The sequence below is a fragment of the Arachis ipaensis genome, chromosome B07 (assembly GCF_000816755.2).
Source record: "Arachis ipaensis cultivar K30076 chromosome B07, Araip1.1, whole genome shotgun sequence".
NCBI classification, from domain to species: Eukaryota; Viridiplantae; Streptophyta; class Magnoliopsida; order Fabales; family Fabaceae; genus Arachis; species Arachis ipaensis.
Genome location: NC_029791.2, coordinates 5,420,146 through 5,434,525, shown reverse-complemented (window position 1 = coordinate 5,434,525; position 14,380 = coordinate 5,420,146). Strand labels below are relative to the sequence as shown.

The 14,380-nt window shown below is 32.9% G+C and overlaps 2 protein-coding genes across 5 annotated transcripts; both read left to right on the top strand.

Annotated features, from left to right (window-relative positions):
- Nucleotides 2,864–10,926, top strand: LOC107608856 (protein argonaute 4). 2 transcript variants are annotated; one of them, XM_016310606.2, is made up of 23 exons: nt 2,864–3,225; nt 4,320–4,562; nt 5,139–5,344; nt 5,439–5,663; nt 5,782–5,918; nt 5,996–6,093; nt 6,178–6,275; nt 6,419–6,581; nt 6,728–6,844; nt 6,925–7,032; nt 7,614–7,676; nt 7,782–7,895; nt 7,977–8,142; nt 8,258–8,370; nt 8,518–8,655; nt 8,776–8,906; nt 9,009–9,074; nt 9,231–9,294; nt 9,378–9,489; nt 9,551–9,624; nt 9,936–10,030; nt 10,136–10,167; nt 10,367–10,926. In XM_016310606.2, the coding sequence occupies exons 2-23, from the start codon at nt 4,323–4,325 to the stop codon at nt 10,540–10,542; spliced, it is 2,736 nt and encodes a 911-aa protein (XP_016166092.1). In that variant the 5' UTR covers nt 2,864–3,225; nt 4,320–4,322; the 3' UTR covers nt 10,543–10,926. The 2 variants fall into 2 exon arrangements, with proteins under 2 accessions (XP_016166092.1, XP_016166094.1); XM_016310608.2 differs by having other exon boundaries at nt 2,864–3,257.
- Nucleotides 10,994–13,198, top strand: LOC107609719 ((R)-specific enoyl-CoA hydratase). 3 transcript variants are annotated; one of them, XM_021107111.1, is made up of 4 exons: nt 10,994–11,784; nt 11,864–12,185; nt 12,726–12,841; nt 12,915–13,198. In XM_021107111.1, exons 2-4 carry the CDS (start codon nt 11,913–11,915, stop codon nt 13,027–13,029), a joined length of 504 nt encoding a protein of 167 aa, XP_020962770.1. In that variant the 5' UTR covers nt 10,994–11,784; nt 11,864–11,912; the 3' UTR covers nt 13,030–13,198. The 3 variants fall into 3 exon arrangements, with proteins under 3 accessions (XP_020962770.1, XP_016167222.1, XP_016167220.1); XM_016311736.2 differs by having other exon boundaries at nt 10,999–11,494; nt 11,869–12,185; XM_016311734.2 differs by having other exon boundaries at nt 11,021–11,494.

Here is a 14,380-nt window from a genome sequence, read left to right as displayed (position 1 = left end):
CTATATACAAATTTATATTTTTTATTTATTAAATACAAAATAAAGACTTGCATTTTTAAAAATATGAATAGAGATAATTTTTACCAAATACACTTGTTACATCACAAAGTATATCACTTTTAAAAAAGAATAATTCGGGTCCCACCATATGAATAAATTAACGTGGTAAATATATTGTTATCTTAATCTTAATTAGATGTTTTCAACTTTCAAGTGTCTGGATAGGAAATGTATGCTCAAGATTTTTTCTTTGTTTGGTCAAATTGGATTAGTTGAATTCATAATAATAAGTTTTAGTTTCATATAGATTAAAAATAGAATGAATAATATTAGAGTAAAGTATGGTTTTTATCCTAATATTTAGGATAAGTTTTAAAGTTATTCTTAACGTTTAAATCGTATTTCTAATATTTTAAAATTGACTAAATATTATCTTACCGTTAAGGATCTGTTAATAAAATTGGTGACGGGATAAAATTGAGACAATTTTAAAACGTTGGGAATTTAAATAGGATGAAAACGTTGGGGACAAAAAACTATACATAGAAATAAATTTTAATTTTATCTTTTAATAATATCAATTTTTTACTATACATAGTTATTCAATTATTTTTTAATCACATCTAATTAACTTACACTTAATCACATTACTTTTATTCTAAATAAATTTATTTTTTCATAATTTTACTCTTAAAAATTTTTACTCATTATAAAATATTTGTAGAATGACTAGTACATAAACTTGTGAAAAAAATGATATATATACAATAAAGTAATGTGATTCTAGTCATTTTACAAATATTTTATGATGAGTAAAAAATTTTAAGAGTAAAATTATAAAAAATAAATTTATTTAAAATAAAAGTAATATGATTAAGTGTAATTTACTTAGATGTGATTAAAAAATAATTGAATAACTATGTATAGAAAAATTTGATATTATTGAAGAATATAGAATAAAATTAAAATTTATTTCTATGTATCATTTTTGTCACCAACGTTTTCGTCCTATTTAAATTTCTAACGTTTTAAAATGTCTTAATTTTGTCCTGCCATCACAAATTTCCCAATGACAGGACAACATTGAGTCAATTTTAAAATGTTAAGAACTTAAATAGGACGATTTAAACGTTAGGAATAACTTTAAAACTCACCGCAACCATTGGAGACAAAAACTATACTTTACTGATAATATTATTTTAGAAGACATATAAGATAATTCTAACTTTTTTTTAATGCAAACAATGTCATTTTAATCATCAAAAACAATGAATTTTAGATAAAAATGACAAGTATATAAATCGTTCGAGAAGATGCGACCAAACTTTTCACAAGCGAAGACTTGATAACGAGGACAGAGACGATGAGGACAGGGCAGCTGACGACGATAACAAAAACAGGTCCGGACTTTGCTTTGCTGATTTGCTTTAATAGGATTAGGGTTGGTGAATTGAAACTTTGGACATTTCAACATTTGAGAAATTAAAAAGGAAGAGGGAGAAGTGGGAGTATTTTGGCTTCTAGGCTGAGGAGTTTTTTTTTTTTTTTTGGATAAAAACAGTGTCATTTTGAGAGAGTAGTAAACTGAGAGTTTAAAATTCAGTTTGGTTCATTCGATTTATCGATTAATTATCGATTCGGTCAGTTTTTTACCATTTTTTTAGAATAATTTAGACATCAATTGAATTAACTAATGAACTAATTCTTAGTTAATTCAGTCAAACTGATCGATTTGATCTGAATTTTAAATCTTTAATTCTAACTTAGATATTAACATGTAGGGTAAATAATTTTTGTTATCAGAAACAAGTTTTGTTATTGTGTGGTTAAACTCACGACACAAACATAATTTTTGGTGGTTATAGAAGAATTTAGTTTATTTGTAGTTATTTTAGTAACGCAAACTAAAGTAGCTAAAAAAAAAATCATTTTAACCTTCAACATATTTTAATATATCATAAGAATTTAATTTTGATGTATTATATAACATAGTTTTACACATACATACATTAATTATGTAATATCACATAAATAAAAATATTTTTTTATATTAACCACAAAAATAATTATATAAAAAAATAAATATAATTAAATTACACTATCATCAAAATTAAACTCATATCTTAATTAAATCAATCAATTCCGAATATTTCTATTTATTATCAATATAAAAGAATTTTATCCATACAATCAATCCCAATTATTATGACACCAAATTTTTTTATATTATTATATTAATAAAAATAACTAATTTTTAAGAAAGACAATAATCTAAAATTACTTTATTTAAGTTAGAGAAAAGGATAAATAGGTCCCTGATCTTTTATCCCGCAGACATTTTCGTTCCTGACCATTAAAAAATACTTTTAAGTCCCTGACCTTCACAAAACCTGGACGGATCAGTCCCTCCGTCCAAATACCTCTGTCAGGGACTGATCCGTCCAAATGTCTCTGTCAGGAATTGATCTGTCCAAGTTTTGTGAAGGTCAGAGACTTAAAAGTATTTTTCAATGGTCAGGAACGAAAATATCTGCGAACAAAAGGTCAGGAATCTATTTGTCATTTTCTCTTTATTTAAACTTATAACTTAAAATTATTCAAACACATAAATACAACTAAATGACCATGAAATGAGTAAATGACCATATAAAACTCTTTAAAATAATCCATCAAAATTAAATTCTTCTGTTAAATTACAATTTTATCATTCAAATTTATGATATATCCAATTTCTCTAAGTTAATACAAGCAAAATCTTGGGGGTAATTTGGTATTTTAATGAAACAAAAGGAGTGGGTCCCAATAAACGTAATAACCATTTCCTCTCTCGGAAGTCCGTCATTCCCGTCCTCTCCTCCCTCTCTCTGCCACCCCGAATCCTAAAACCGTCCTCACGCTTTCCACGGTTCTTCTCCCCCAAATCTAACAGAACGCCACGTCACACATCTGATTTGATCTCAACGCTTCATCACAACCAAGCGAGATCCAACGCACCACATCATTTCCAACCCCACCGTACAGAACCCTCAGGCTTAGCTCATCGTAGCTGATATCACTCACTTCACCGAGTCACTCCTCACACTTTAGTATAAGAGCGAAAGAGCGTTGTTGGTGTTGACGCCATTTCACACATCACACACTGTACCCTGAAAAACCAAAACCACCAACAAACTCTTCCATTTCTCTCTCTCTCTCGTTCGTTTCTAGGGTTTGTTACTCACTGAGGTGAGCCTGACGGAGAAGAAGAACATTCTTCCGTGTTCTTTCTTCTCTCATTTTCAGCTTCGTCACTGAAATTTGCGTTTTAATTTTGAGTTCTTCTTACTTTTTTGTTGTTGATTTTGAATTTTGGTGGCGATTTACAGGTTTGTTGACTTTAGTTTTTGAGTCAAGTGATGAATTTATGTAATGTGACTTTGTGTTGTACGTTTTAGAGGTTGATCTTCTAGGATTTTTTTTGTTCACTGTTTATGTGTGAGTTCTGTGTGTCTCTGTGGTTCAAATTTGTTTTGTTCTCTGTTATATAGTGAAGCGTTTTTTGGCTCAAAATTTCACTCTGTTTTGGGTTTTTTCTTTGTTTTCACTAGATTTTTTTGTTGTTGATTTTTTAACAGTTGTTTATAATTTCTTTTTTTCATTTTTGAGTGGGGAACCTATTTTTGGTTAATGTGTTCAGTGTTCACTCACACACTCAGCGTTTTTTTTTTTGTGGTTTTGTATTTGTTTACCTTTCCTTTTCGGAGGATTTTTTGCTTCTAGCTTCATGGATTTGTTATTTTGCTGTCAGAGATGAACTTTGTTTTTATTTTCTGTGGTTTATTTACTTATTTATCATTTTTTATAGCCGCAAAACTTTTATGCGTATTCGTTTTTGCGCTTTTCACATTGCATGTAGGTTTTCTTCGCACGTTTTTATTTTCTAAAAAAAAGAGTCCAGAGAAAAATATATATTGAATTTTAGTTATAATTTTATTTTATATTTTGTATTTTATATTATGGAAACGTGTTGTGAGAACGCAGTTATACCGTAATGCTGATAATGATGATGCTATATAGTTATGGGTAACATTACTAAGAGTTGCATGCAGAGCCAGTAGATGACCATTACACTTAATCTTTTAGTTAATATCAGGTTTATCTTCCCTAGAAATGCTTGTTTGATGTGCTACTATTCTTAAACATGCATATTTTTGTTCTATGTGATTTTCAAGTTATTTTATATTTGGTTTTTTATCTATACATTCTAGTAAACTTATTACAATTTGATTTGACTGTGAAATTATAATGATACTCACATAATTTTGTGTGATTATGTACAGGAAATGGATTTGTTTGGCTCAAATGGAAATGACCACGAGGATTCTCTGCCGCCACCACCACCCGTCCCACCAGATGTTGTGCCTGCCAAAGCAGAGGAGGAGCTTCCTCCCGAGCCACCGAAGAAAACCCGGGTGCCAATAGCCAGGCGCGGTCTAGCTTCAAAGGGTCAGAAGCTGAGTCTGTTGACCAACCACTTCAAAGTGAATGTAAACAACACTGAAGGGGAATTCTACCAGTATAGTGTACGTATTTCAATTGTAGTTTATATTGCTTTATTATTATAATTATAATTATTATCTATTTCTAATTATATACTCGATGATTATATTAGTGACCAAATGTAAATCAATTTATCAGGTCTCTTAAGGTGCGAGCTAGTAAAGGGTAATGTAGGCAGAGGTTACCATGTTACATATTTTATGATTTTTTAATTTACACACCTGTGCATGTTACACCTAAAATGATTGCGGCTCATAGCATATATTTACACTATTGCCTGTGAAGTGCCGTTACAGTAATGACTCAATCTTGTTGAGTTGTTATATGGAGCTTGGATTAAACTTTATGTTTTATGTATTCTCGGAAATTGATATTGTTGAATGGAATAGACCCGATTTATAGGTTTTATCCCGGACTTGTTTGCATTGGTTGCAGTTGTTAGGTGTAGGATGCCTAGTGGTCCAGTAGGGTATTGGCTCTTAATGGTGGTGGCCTTGTGTCTCACTGGGTTAACTCTCTATTTTCCTATCCTGCTGGTTATAATATTGATTGCTTATTTTGCACTCTAACTTGACATGCTTTGCTATGCATATGAACAGGTGGCTCTTTCTTATGAAGATGGGCGCCCTGTGGAAGGAAAGGGTGCCGGAAGGAAAGTGATAGACAAAGTGAAGGAAACTTATGACTCAGAGTTGAATGGGAAGGACTTTGCCTATGACGGTGAAAAAACTTTGTTCACTGTTGGGTCTCTAGCTCGAAACAAGCTTGAGTTTACCGTTGTTCTTGAGGATGTTACCTCAAACAGGTTGAATTTCATGTGGTTGTGATTGGTTAATTCTCCTTGTTTTTCATGTTGTTTCAGCAATATCGCTTACATGTTAATTTTATCCCTTCTATAGAAACAATGGAAACTGCAGCCCTGAAGGTCATGGAAGTCCCAACGAAGGTGATAGGAAGAGAGTGAGGCGCCCATACCGTGCCAAAACATTCAAAGTTGAGATTAGCTTTGCCGCCAAAATTCCAATGAAAGCCATTACCAATGCTTTACGCGGGCAAGAAACTGAGAATTATCAAGAAGCCATCAGAGTTCTTGATATCATCCTGAGGCAACATGCTGCCAAGCAGTGCGTATTTTATGCTATTTGTAGTTTTTCTCTGTTCTTTGTTTCTGTTTGATTTGGTTGACAACGGTGCAAAGTTTATATTTCTTTTGTATGATGCTTCATGATGCCAATATTGCAGAGGATGCTTGCTTGTGCGCCAATCCTATTTCCACAATGACCCAAAGAATTTTGCTGATGTAGGAGGGGGGGTTCTCGGTTGCCGAGGCTTCCATTCTAGTTTTAGAACCACTCAGAGTGGCCTGTCACTCAATATAGGTATAATCTATCTATTCTACTCCATATTATCACCTGAACATTTTTGGCTTAATATTTGGTCTTTATCCCAACTGTAGATGTTTCAACTACCATGATTATTACTCCTGGTCCTGTGGTGGACTTTTTAATTGCCAATCAGAATGTGAGAGATCCCTATTCGCTTGACTGGGCAAAGGTAACTGCATCCCATGAACATTTACATATTGTGACTGATTTACTTATAAATAGGTCAATCTGACTATTTATTTTTCACTAACAGGCCAAGAGGACACTTAAAAATCTGAGGATTAGAACTAGTCCGTCCAATCAGGAGTTCAAGATTACTGGTCTCAGTGAACTCCCATGCAAAGAGCAGACGTATTATATTATTTTTACCTTTTTTTTTTGTGAAATACCATTTTTATCATTCACCCACTCCCACTATATGCACAACTATTTGGGAGTTAATGAAATTGCTTTTTCCATTGTAAGTGAAACTTTTAATCATGTGGGCATTATAGTTTTACTCTGAAGACCAGAGGTGGAGCAGATGGCGAAGATACTACGGAAGTGACTGTTTATGACTATTTTGTTAAACAACGCAATATAGAGCTCCGCTACTCTGGTGATCTTCCTTGTATCAATGTGGGAAAGCCGAAACGTCCAACATATTTCCCCATTGAGGTAAAAAAGATTACAGATTTTCTTTTGAGATGCCTCTTGTCAATATGTAATTTATTAAACCTTATAAATACTGAAAATCAAATGCAACTCATTTATTTTAAGTTCATGTTTAACTATTTTTCCTTGCCTTTTTTTTGGGCGGTTAGCTTTGCGATTTGGTATCCCTGCAACGGTACACGAAAGCACTTTCAACACTTCAAAGGGCTTCTCTGGTCGAGAAATCCAGGCAAAAACCACAGGAGAGGATGAGGGTGTTGAATGATGTAAGTCTTGATGATTTATCGTAGTAACATGATTCGAATTTTTAAATGTCTTTCTAAGGGCTCTCATCTTTGTATTCCAGGCCCTCAAAACCAGCAACTATGCTTCTGAACCCATGTTGCGTAGCTGTGGTATTCAAATAAACAATAGTTTCACTCCAGTTGAAGGACGTGTTTTGCAAGCTCCAAGGGTATTATTTTTTAATCTTTTTGCTTGCTATGGCACTTCCCACTTTCATGAGGCTAACTTACAGCTGCTAACTAATTTGAGAAATTATTTTTCTTTTCTTTTATTAGAAATTTGATGTTAACTGCAAATATGGTTGTGTATCTTCAGCAGAATGTTGTACCAATGCATGTCAATTTTCAATTTTACAACGCATTTTTAAACATTGTTGATGTGATTACAAGTCGTGGTGAAGTTTTATGAAGTTTTTTCCGGATTTAGGTTAGTGTTATATAAACTGAATGCAATTGCCTGGAAAAACAGCTGCATTGTGTTTCTGTTCTATTCCAGTTGTTGCTCTCAGCATTTGCTAAAATAGATTTGTATGATAACGCATTTCTTTTTGTCTTTGGCCTGAAGTTAGTTTTTGACATTGCCTGATAAAATTGTACTCTATGTACCTTTATTGTTTGGTTTTAGCTGTTTTATAACTGAGCCATTCTTTGTTTCAATAAATGGTTTTATTATCCCATTTGGTAATTAATACATACTTTGGTTTTTACAACATTGTTCCTGACTGATTATTCAAAATTGTTATATATATAGCTGAAATTTGGGAATGGAGAGGACTTCAATCCTAGGAATGGAAGGTGGAATTTTAACAATAAGGTACTTCTTTGGTAATTCTGTACTATCCTTAGCTACCTTCTATGTAGTTCAAAACAGTCAAATGGACACTGATTTTGTGGTATGATGACTTGTATGTTTCTCCAGAAAATTGTCCAACCAACAAAGATTGAGAGGTGGGCAGTTGTTAACTTCTCTGCTCGCTGTGATGTGAATGGGCTTATCAGGGACCTGATTAAATGTGGAGGAATGAAAGGAATTGTGAGTTTCTTTACTCTATATTGAGCTAGGTGATGCCCGAAAGGGTTGCTGACATCATTTGTTGTCTTGTTTGATTGACAGATGATTGATCAGCCTTTTGATGTATTTGAAGAACAAAATAGTAACAGACGTGCCCCTCCACTTGTCAGGGTGGAGAAAATGTTTGAATTGATTCAGTCTAGACTTCCTGGGGCCCCTCAGTTCCTGCTTTGTCTTCTTCCAGAGCGGAAGAACTCTGATCTTTATGGTTAGTGGTTTCAAGTACTTTTCACTTCTAAATTATAAGCTTGCTGTATATTCTTGCGAAGTTCCTTATTTGAGAAAATTAGTTGGACATCTTAGTAAAATAATTGTGCATCCAGGTCCTTGGAAGAAGAAGAACCTTGCTGACTTTGGAATTGTTACCCAGTGCATTGCTCCAACAAGGGTCAATGATCAGTATTTGACCAATGTTTTGTTGAAAATAAATGCAAAGGTACATGATTTCTTTGGCTCGCCTCCTTTTATTATTTTCTTATTACCTGGTATTATATGTCTCTTGCCTAGTGTATCTAATTTATTTATACATGTCTTTTGTCTTATTCTTACCTAGAGTTTTCCTCCCTTTCCTTTCCTTTTGCAGCTTGGTGGGTTGAATTCTTTGCTAGGTGTGGAGCACTCCCCTTCTATTCCTATTGTTTCAAAAGCTCCTACACTCATTCTTGGCATGGATGTGTCCCACGGCTCCCCAGGGCAATCTGATATTCCATCAATTGCTGCGGTAAATGGTTGATGGTTTTCTTTGTATTTTTTTGGATATATTTTTTAATCAGTTTAAAACTTTAAATGCTGTTTTAATAAGTTGATTGTCTGCTCTCATTCTTACTGTGTAAATATGTAGGTGGTGAGCTCTAGACAATGGCCACTGATATCTAAGTACAGGGCATGTGTTCGAACACAGTCTCCCAAGGTCGAAATGATTGACAATTTATTTAAGAAAGTATCTGATAAAGACGATGAAGGAATAATCAGGTTTTTTTTTATTTATTTAATTTTAGTCTTGTCCTGATAGATACTTTCATACAACACAGTTTTTCCATGCATTACCTGATTGATATATTTTATTATTTGCAGGGAACTTCTCATTGACTTCTATTCAAGTTCCGGAAAGAGGAAACCTGATAATATAATTATATTCAGGTATTTTTCTTTCAGAAGTTTTCTGCTATGAACCATATATTATTTTCTTGTTCCTACCATTTATTTTATTTTGCATCTTTTGCTGGCTCAGGCTGTTGTAATTTCTAGAATTAGACTTTCATGGTTCTAGATGTTATTTTTTCTGTTTTATGGTAGGGATGGTGTTAGCGAGTCTCAATTCAATCAAGTTTTGAACAAAGAACTTGATCAAATCATTCAGGTTTTCTTCTAAGCTTATTCATTGCAAATTCTAATAACCATAAACCTTGATCTTTAAGGAGTATTCACATTTTAAAATTTTAGGCCTGCAAATTTTTGGATGAGAACTGGGATCCGAAGTTTGTGGTGATGGTTGCTCAAAAGAATCACCATACCAAGTTTTTCCAGCCGGGATCACCTGACAATGTTCCTCCTGGTAATTAGTTTGTGGGTTTCATATTTTCTTTTAATTCCGCTAATCTTTTTTGGTTTTGCAGGAACGGTTATTGATAACAAAATTTGTCACCCTCGGAACTATGATTTTTACATGTGTGCCCATGCTGGAATGATTGTGAGTATTTGCTTTTCTTGAGGCATCTCCTAATGATACTGAATCTAAATTAAATTCTCTGTTTGCAATGCATGTCATGTGGCTTCATCCAGTAATTTGTGGAAGGCTGTATCAATGTTTACACATTATTACCTTTGTTCACTTGTCATGCTTCCTTCTATTTTGACTTTTATCTTCTAGTTTTTTAGTGAAAGTCAAATTGGTCTGTGTTTTGTACATTCTGATGATGCTCTAGTTAAGTCTGACATTTTAAACATAAACGTTTGTAAATGATTACCCCATTTTTAACGCTTTTAAAAACATCCTCTCAGGGTACTACCAGGCCTACTCACTACCATGTGCTGTTAGATGAGATTGGTTTCTCTCCAGATGATCTTCAGGAACTTGTTCATTCTCTTTCCTATGTGTAAGTGGAAATTTGGTCCCAACCTAATCAACTTTAGACTCTGTAATAATCTTGATAGATAATTTTGTGATGTATCTTACGAATGAAATTTGTTGTATGACACAGGTATCAGAGGAGTACCACTGCCATCTCTGTTGGTATGTTCTACTCATTTCTTTTTAATCCTTTCCAAAACTCATGAGTCAACCTAAATAGAGTTTAGAGTTTGTTGACCCAAACAATTTCGTGATTATTCATGACTTAATTTCAGACTTCGAAAACCTTGGGAAATATATTTTAACATTATAGATACAGTGGACAAGGTTCTAATTCATGATAACCTATGTTTCTCTTCAGTTGCTCCAATATGCTATGCTCACCTGGCTGCAACTCAGATGGGACAGTTCATGAAATTTGAGGACAAATCTGAGACCTCATCAAGCCATGGTGGACTCACTGCTGCTGGAGCTGTTCCTGTCCCTCAGTTGCCCAAATTGCAGGAGAGTGTTTGCAACTCCATGTTCTTTTGTTAGAGAAGCCTCTCTGTTGGTGATGCCTCTTTAGGATAGACAATGGATAATTTTAATTTACATGCTTGTTGACTGTTTCTTTGCCTTTTGTGGATACAATCAAAACCATGTCGTAGACCTAATGACTTGATTGCCATATATTATGGGTAAAAGACTAAATACCTGCGGATGCATTTTGGATATGCTTTCACATGTGTTTTGTCTTTCCCATTTTATGGTAGCTTTTAGTTAATATATGAAGTTATCCATCTAAGTTTCATCCTAATCCCTTTCATGTGCTATGTTTCATTAGCTATTTTTTTAGTCGAGTTGGATGATTAGATGGAGAACGCTTTTTATAAGAATATAAGGTATATATATTTCAAGTTAGATCTGTATGGTACCTTACCCTTCAGCTCCAAATATATCCGTGTTTCTTGATTATCTGATTTGGTTTCCTTTGGGGTTTGTTGATTATGGCATGGGTGGTTTGAAATTTGAGTTTTAAAATCGTCCGTTTTAGTGTTTTAATTTTGGGATGAAAGTAATTAGGCAATTTTATTTATCACTTTAGTAAGTATAAGAATAGATGTAAAATGAAACAACGTAACTCTTATCTTTGTGGCATGGCAACTTAATGCTTCTTAACTCGTGCCTAAAAGTTTGTTTTTCTTTTTCGATACTATTTAGACTTGCCACAAATTTCCAACAATTAGTAACGATTATTGTTGATTTTATTCTTTCATCAATATCTAGACGCGTAAAGAAAAAGGGTTAAAAAAACATGTGGTCTACATTATGGTAATAAAAATGCTTAGAGGAAAAAGAGATCTTGGAATTAATCAGTATACCGGGACAGAATATCTTATATTTTTTGGTGGGAATTGAGAGCTTGGATATTATAACATCTGATATTCGGAACCGTTCATCAAGTCATTAACGAAGAACTATTTCACATTTCATGTGAACCAATTTCGTACGTTCAAATCGTTCTCAGTAGTTCCATGTTTCGTCATTGATTTTTTTATTGGAAGTTCAATCGTTCTTATTTCATATGGTTATATTTGCTATGCAGCTCACCTGTTTGTTCAAATGTTTCAATGATCATAGCAATGCCCCCCAAGAATTTATTATTATTTGCTTAGGGTGAAACTTTTGAAGTGATGATAAAATTGTATGCTGCTTGCTGCATTTCACATTATCCTTCATTCCAGCACCAGTGCCTTTCAAGTTTAAAACTAAAATTCATTTGCTAAATAATTAAGAGTATGTAACTATGTGGATTAATTTATCTAGTTGTTAGTTGTGATTGTATTAACTTGCACTTTGCTTGATTTCCGATCAGTATAGGAAAGATTGGAGCTTTGTTTTGTTTGAGCTGAATCCTTTCAAGAATGTTCCCCATTAGGAGTTTAATTTCCAGCAAGACTCTGAGTCTCAGACAGTTTTCATCCTCAACAACTCCTCAAGTGCTTAGGCCTGGTGATATCCTGAGACAATCAAGACTCTTTACTGAAGAAGATGTCACTCAATACTCTAAAGTGAGCCATGATTCTAATCCTTTGCATACTGATCCTGTGGCTGCCAGAGATGTCGGATTCGAAGGTCCTCTCGTCCATGGGATGCTCGTTGCTTCTCTCTTTCCTCGCATCATCTCGTCACATTTTGTAAATCCCATGCTAATCTCTCTATTTTGATTTGTGGTATCAATATATGAAAATGTCTTAGTTAACGATCTTGGTAAACCAAATTCGAGTGACTAAAACCGATGAATTAGGCTATGATATGATCTTGCTTAGAGTGGGATGAGAAGTAACAGAAGTATAGTTTGGTTTCAGCAACCTTCAACATAAGTAATAACCATTCTCTAGCTATTAATAGGTAGAAGGAACATGAAATAAACACAAATAGTCTTTTAGGTATCATCATGGATTCTATGCATGCTTGGATATAAGCCTTTATGTCTGGTGGATTTAGGTATTATGAAGGACTCTATCTTCATCTCAGATAAACGATGTCATTCCCAAAATTTTCAATGATTTTGTGAATTGTGGCACCAACTTGATGAAAGCCTTCTAATTAAGTGTGTGTATGTGTTATTTATTTGAAAAGGAAATTTTGTCAGAGAAGAAATTTATTTGCAGAATTTTTCTTTTCATAGCTTTCTTGGTAACTTTCATTATTATAACATAATTGGTTGATTGTAGCCTGGAGCTGTTTATGTCTCTCAAAGCTTGAATTTTAAGTTCCCTGTGTATATTGGAGACCACATTACTGGTGAAGTAGAAGCAACACATCTGAGAGAAAATAAAAACCGATATCTGTAAGTTTCGTCTTGACATTGATGTTTCTTCCTTTTCTTTTGAACACTGAGTAACTTTGTGAATGCGATTCAGTGCAAAGTTCAAAACAAGGTGCCTCAAGAATGGTGAATTGCTTGTTATTGAAGGTGAGGCTACAGCTATGTTGCCAACACTGACCTTTGAAGAAGAGCAATGTAAGGAGTGCTGAAAAAGTTATTCACAAAAATGGACTATTAGCCGTGAGCCTTTTTCAAATGCTAAATAAATGTATTTGTGATTAACCACTTTGCCCCCACCATAAAGAAAAACAGCAGGGGGAGACAGTTTTTGTAGTTTTGCTGATTATAATGCAGTTTATGCAGACTTAGGTATTTGAATTTTTGGTCCACAGACCACAGTCCACACTCCACGCACTTTGTTGTGTTTATATAATTCTCACTTTTGCATATAGATATAAAATTAACCAAAAACAAAAAAATTATCACCGAGAAGCTATTTACAATAAAAAATTATGTAACATTTGCTTTATAGCTTAACCAATTGAATTTGATAATTTGGAATAAAAAAAAAGGGGCAAAATTGATTGATGAAAATTGCATAATCGTAATAACATTGGATAAAATTAAAACCACCTAACACTAAAATATTACTTGAAGCACAATAACATCGAAAATAGGAGTAGCATTACTGTATAGTGATAAAAAAATACTGAAATTTTCTAGTTCAGTCAATTGCTATTTCAAAGGGACTAAATAATAGTTTTTGAAAGAACAACCAACTGTGTGGTAAGATATTGATTAGATAATTTCTTGCAGGGTATTGATAACTCCGACAAAATATAGTGGGTTGGCTTTAAGAGATGAGATATTCCTATAAAGACGCGTAAAACGTCTTTTTGTAAAGACGCTTACGTGTCGTATTATCATTAGATGTATTAATGAACCGGTTATTTTTTAATTTTTTAACAAATTAGAATAAAATCGATTTTTTATAACAATAACAATAAATCTAAATTTTTTTTTTTAGAAATTTAATTGTATTTTTAAATTTTTAGGGATTTAAATGTCCGCAAAACAAAAAGTTAGGGATATATTTGTTTTTTTATCAAAAAATTTAAAGATATTCAGTTTAGATTATGTAATTCGATCGGATCAAATCGGGTCTAATAATTATAATACAGACAATTAAGTTTATTATTGTTGCTATAATAAATTAATTTTATTCTAGTTTATTAAAAAATAAATTATTAACCAGTTTAATAAAAATATCTAATATTAATATGACACATAAGATTTTTAATGTCTTTATTAAAATAATCTCCTTAAAAAATTCTTGGCTTTTGTTAATCTCTTCCTTGGCATTTGGTTTCTCAATTCTTGAAACATAAGTACTTCTCTCTTGTATTCGTTAATTTATTTTTTAGTTTTTTTAAATTATTTTATTTTATTGGCAGAATGAAATAATAATAAAGATAAGTAAGGACCCAACTCCGGATCCAACAAAAATTCAATCATACAATTAAGTGGAATAAAATCTAATATGTAATTCTTTATCTAATA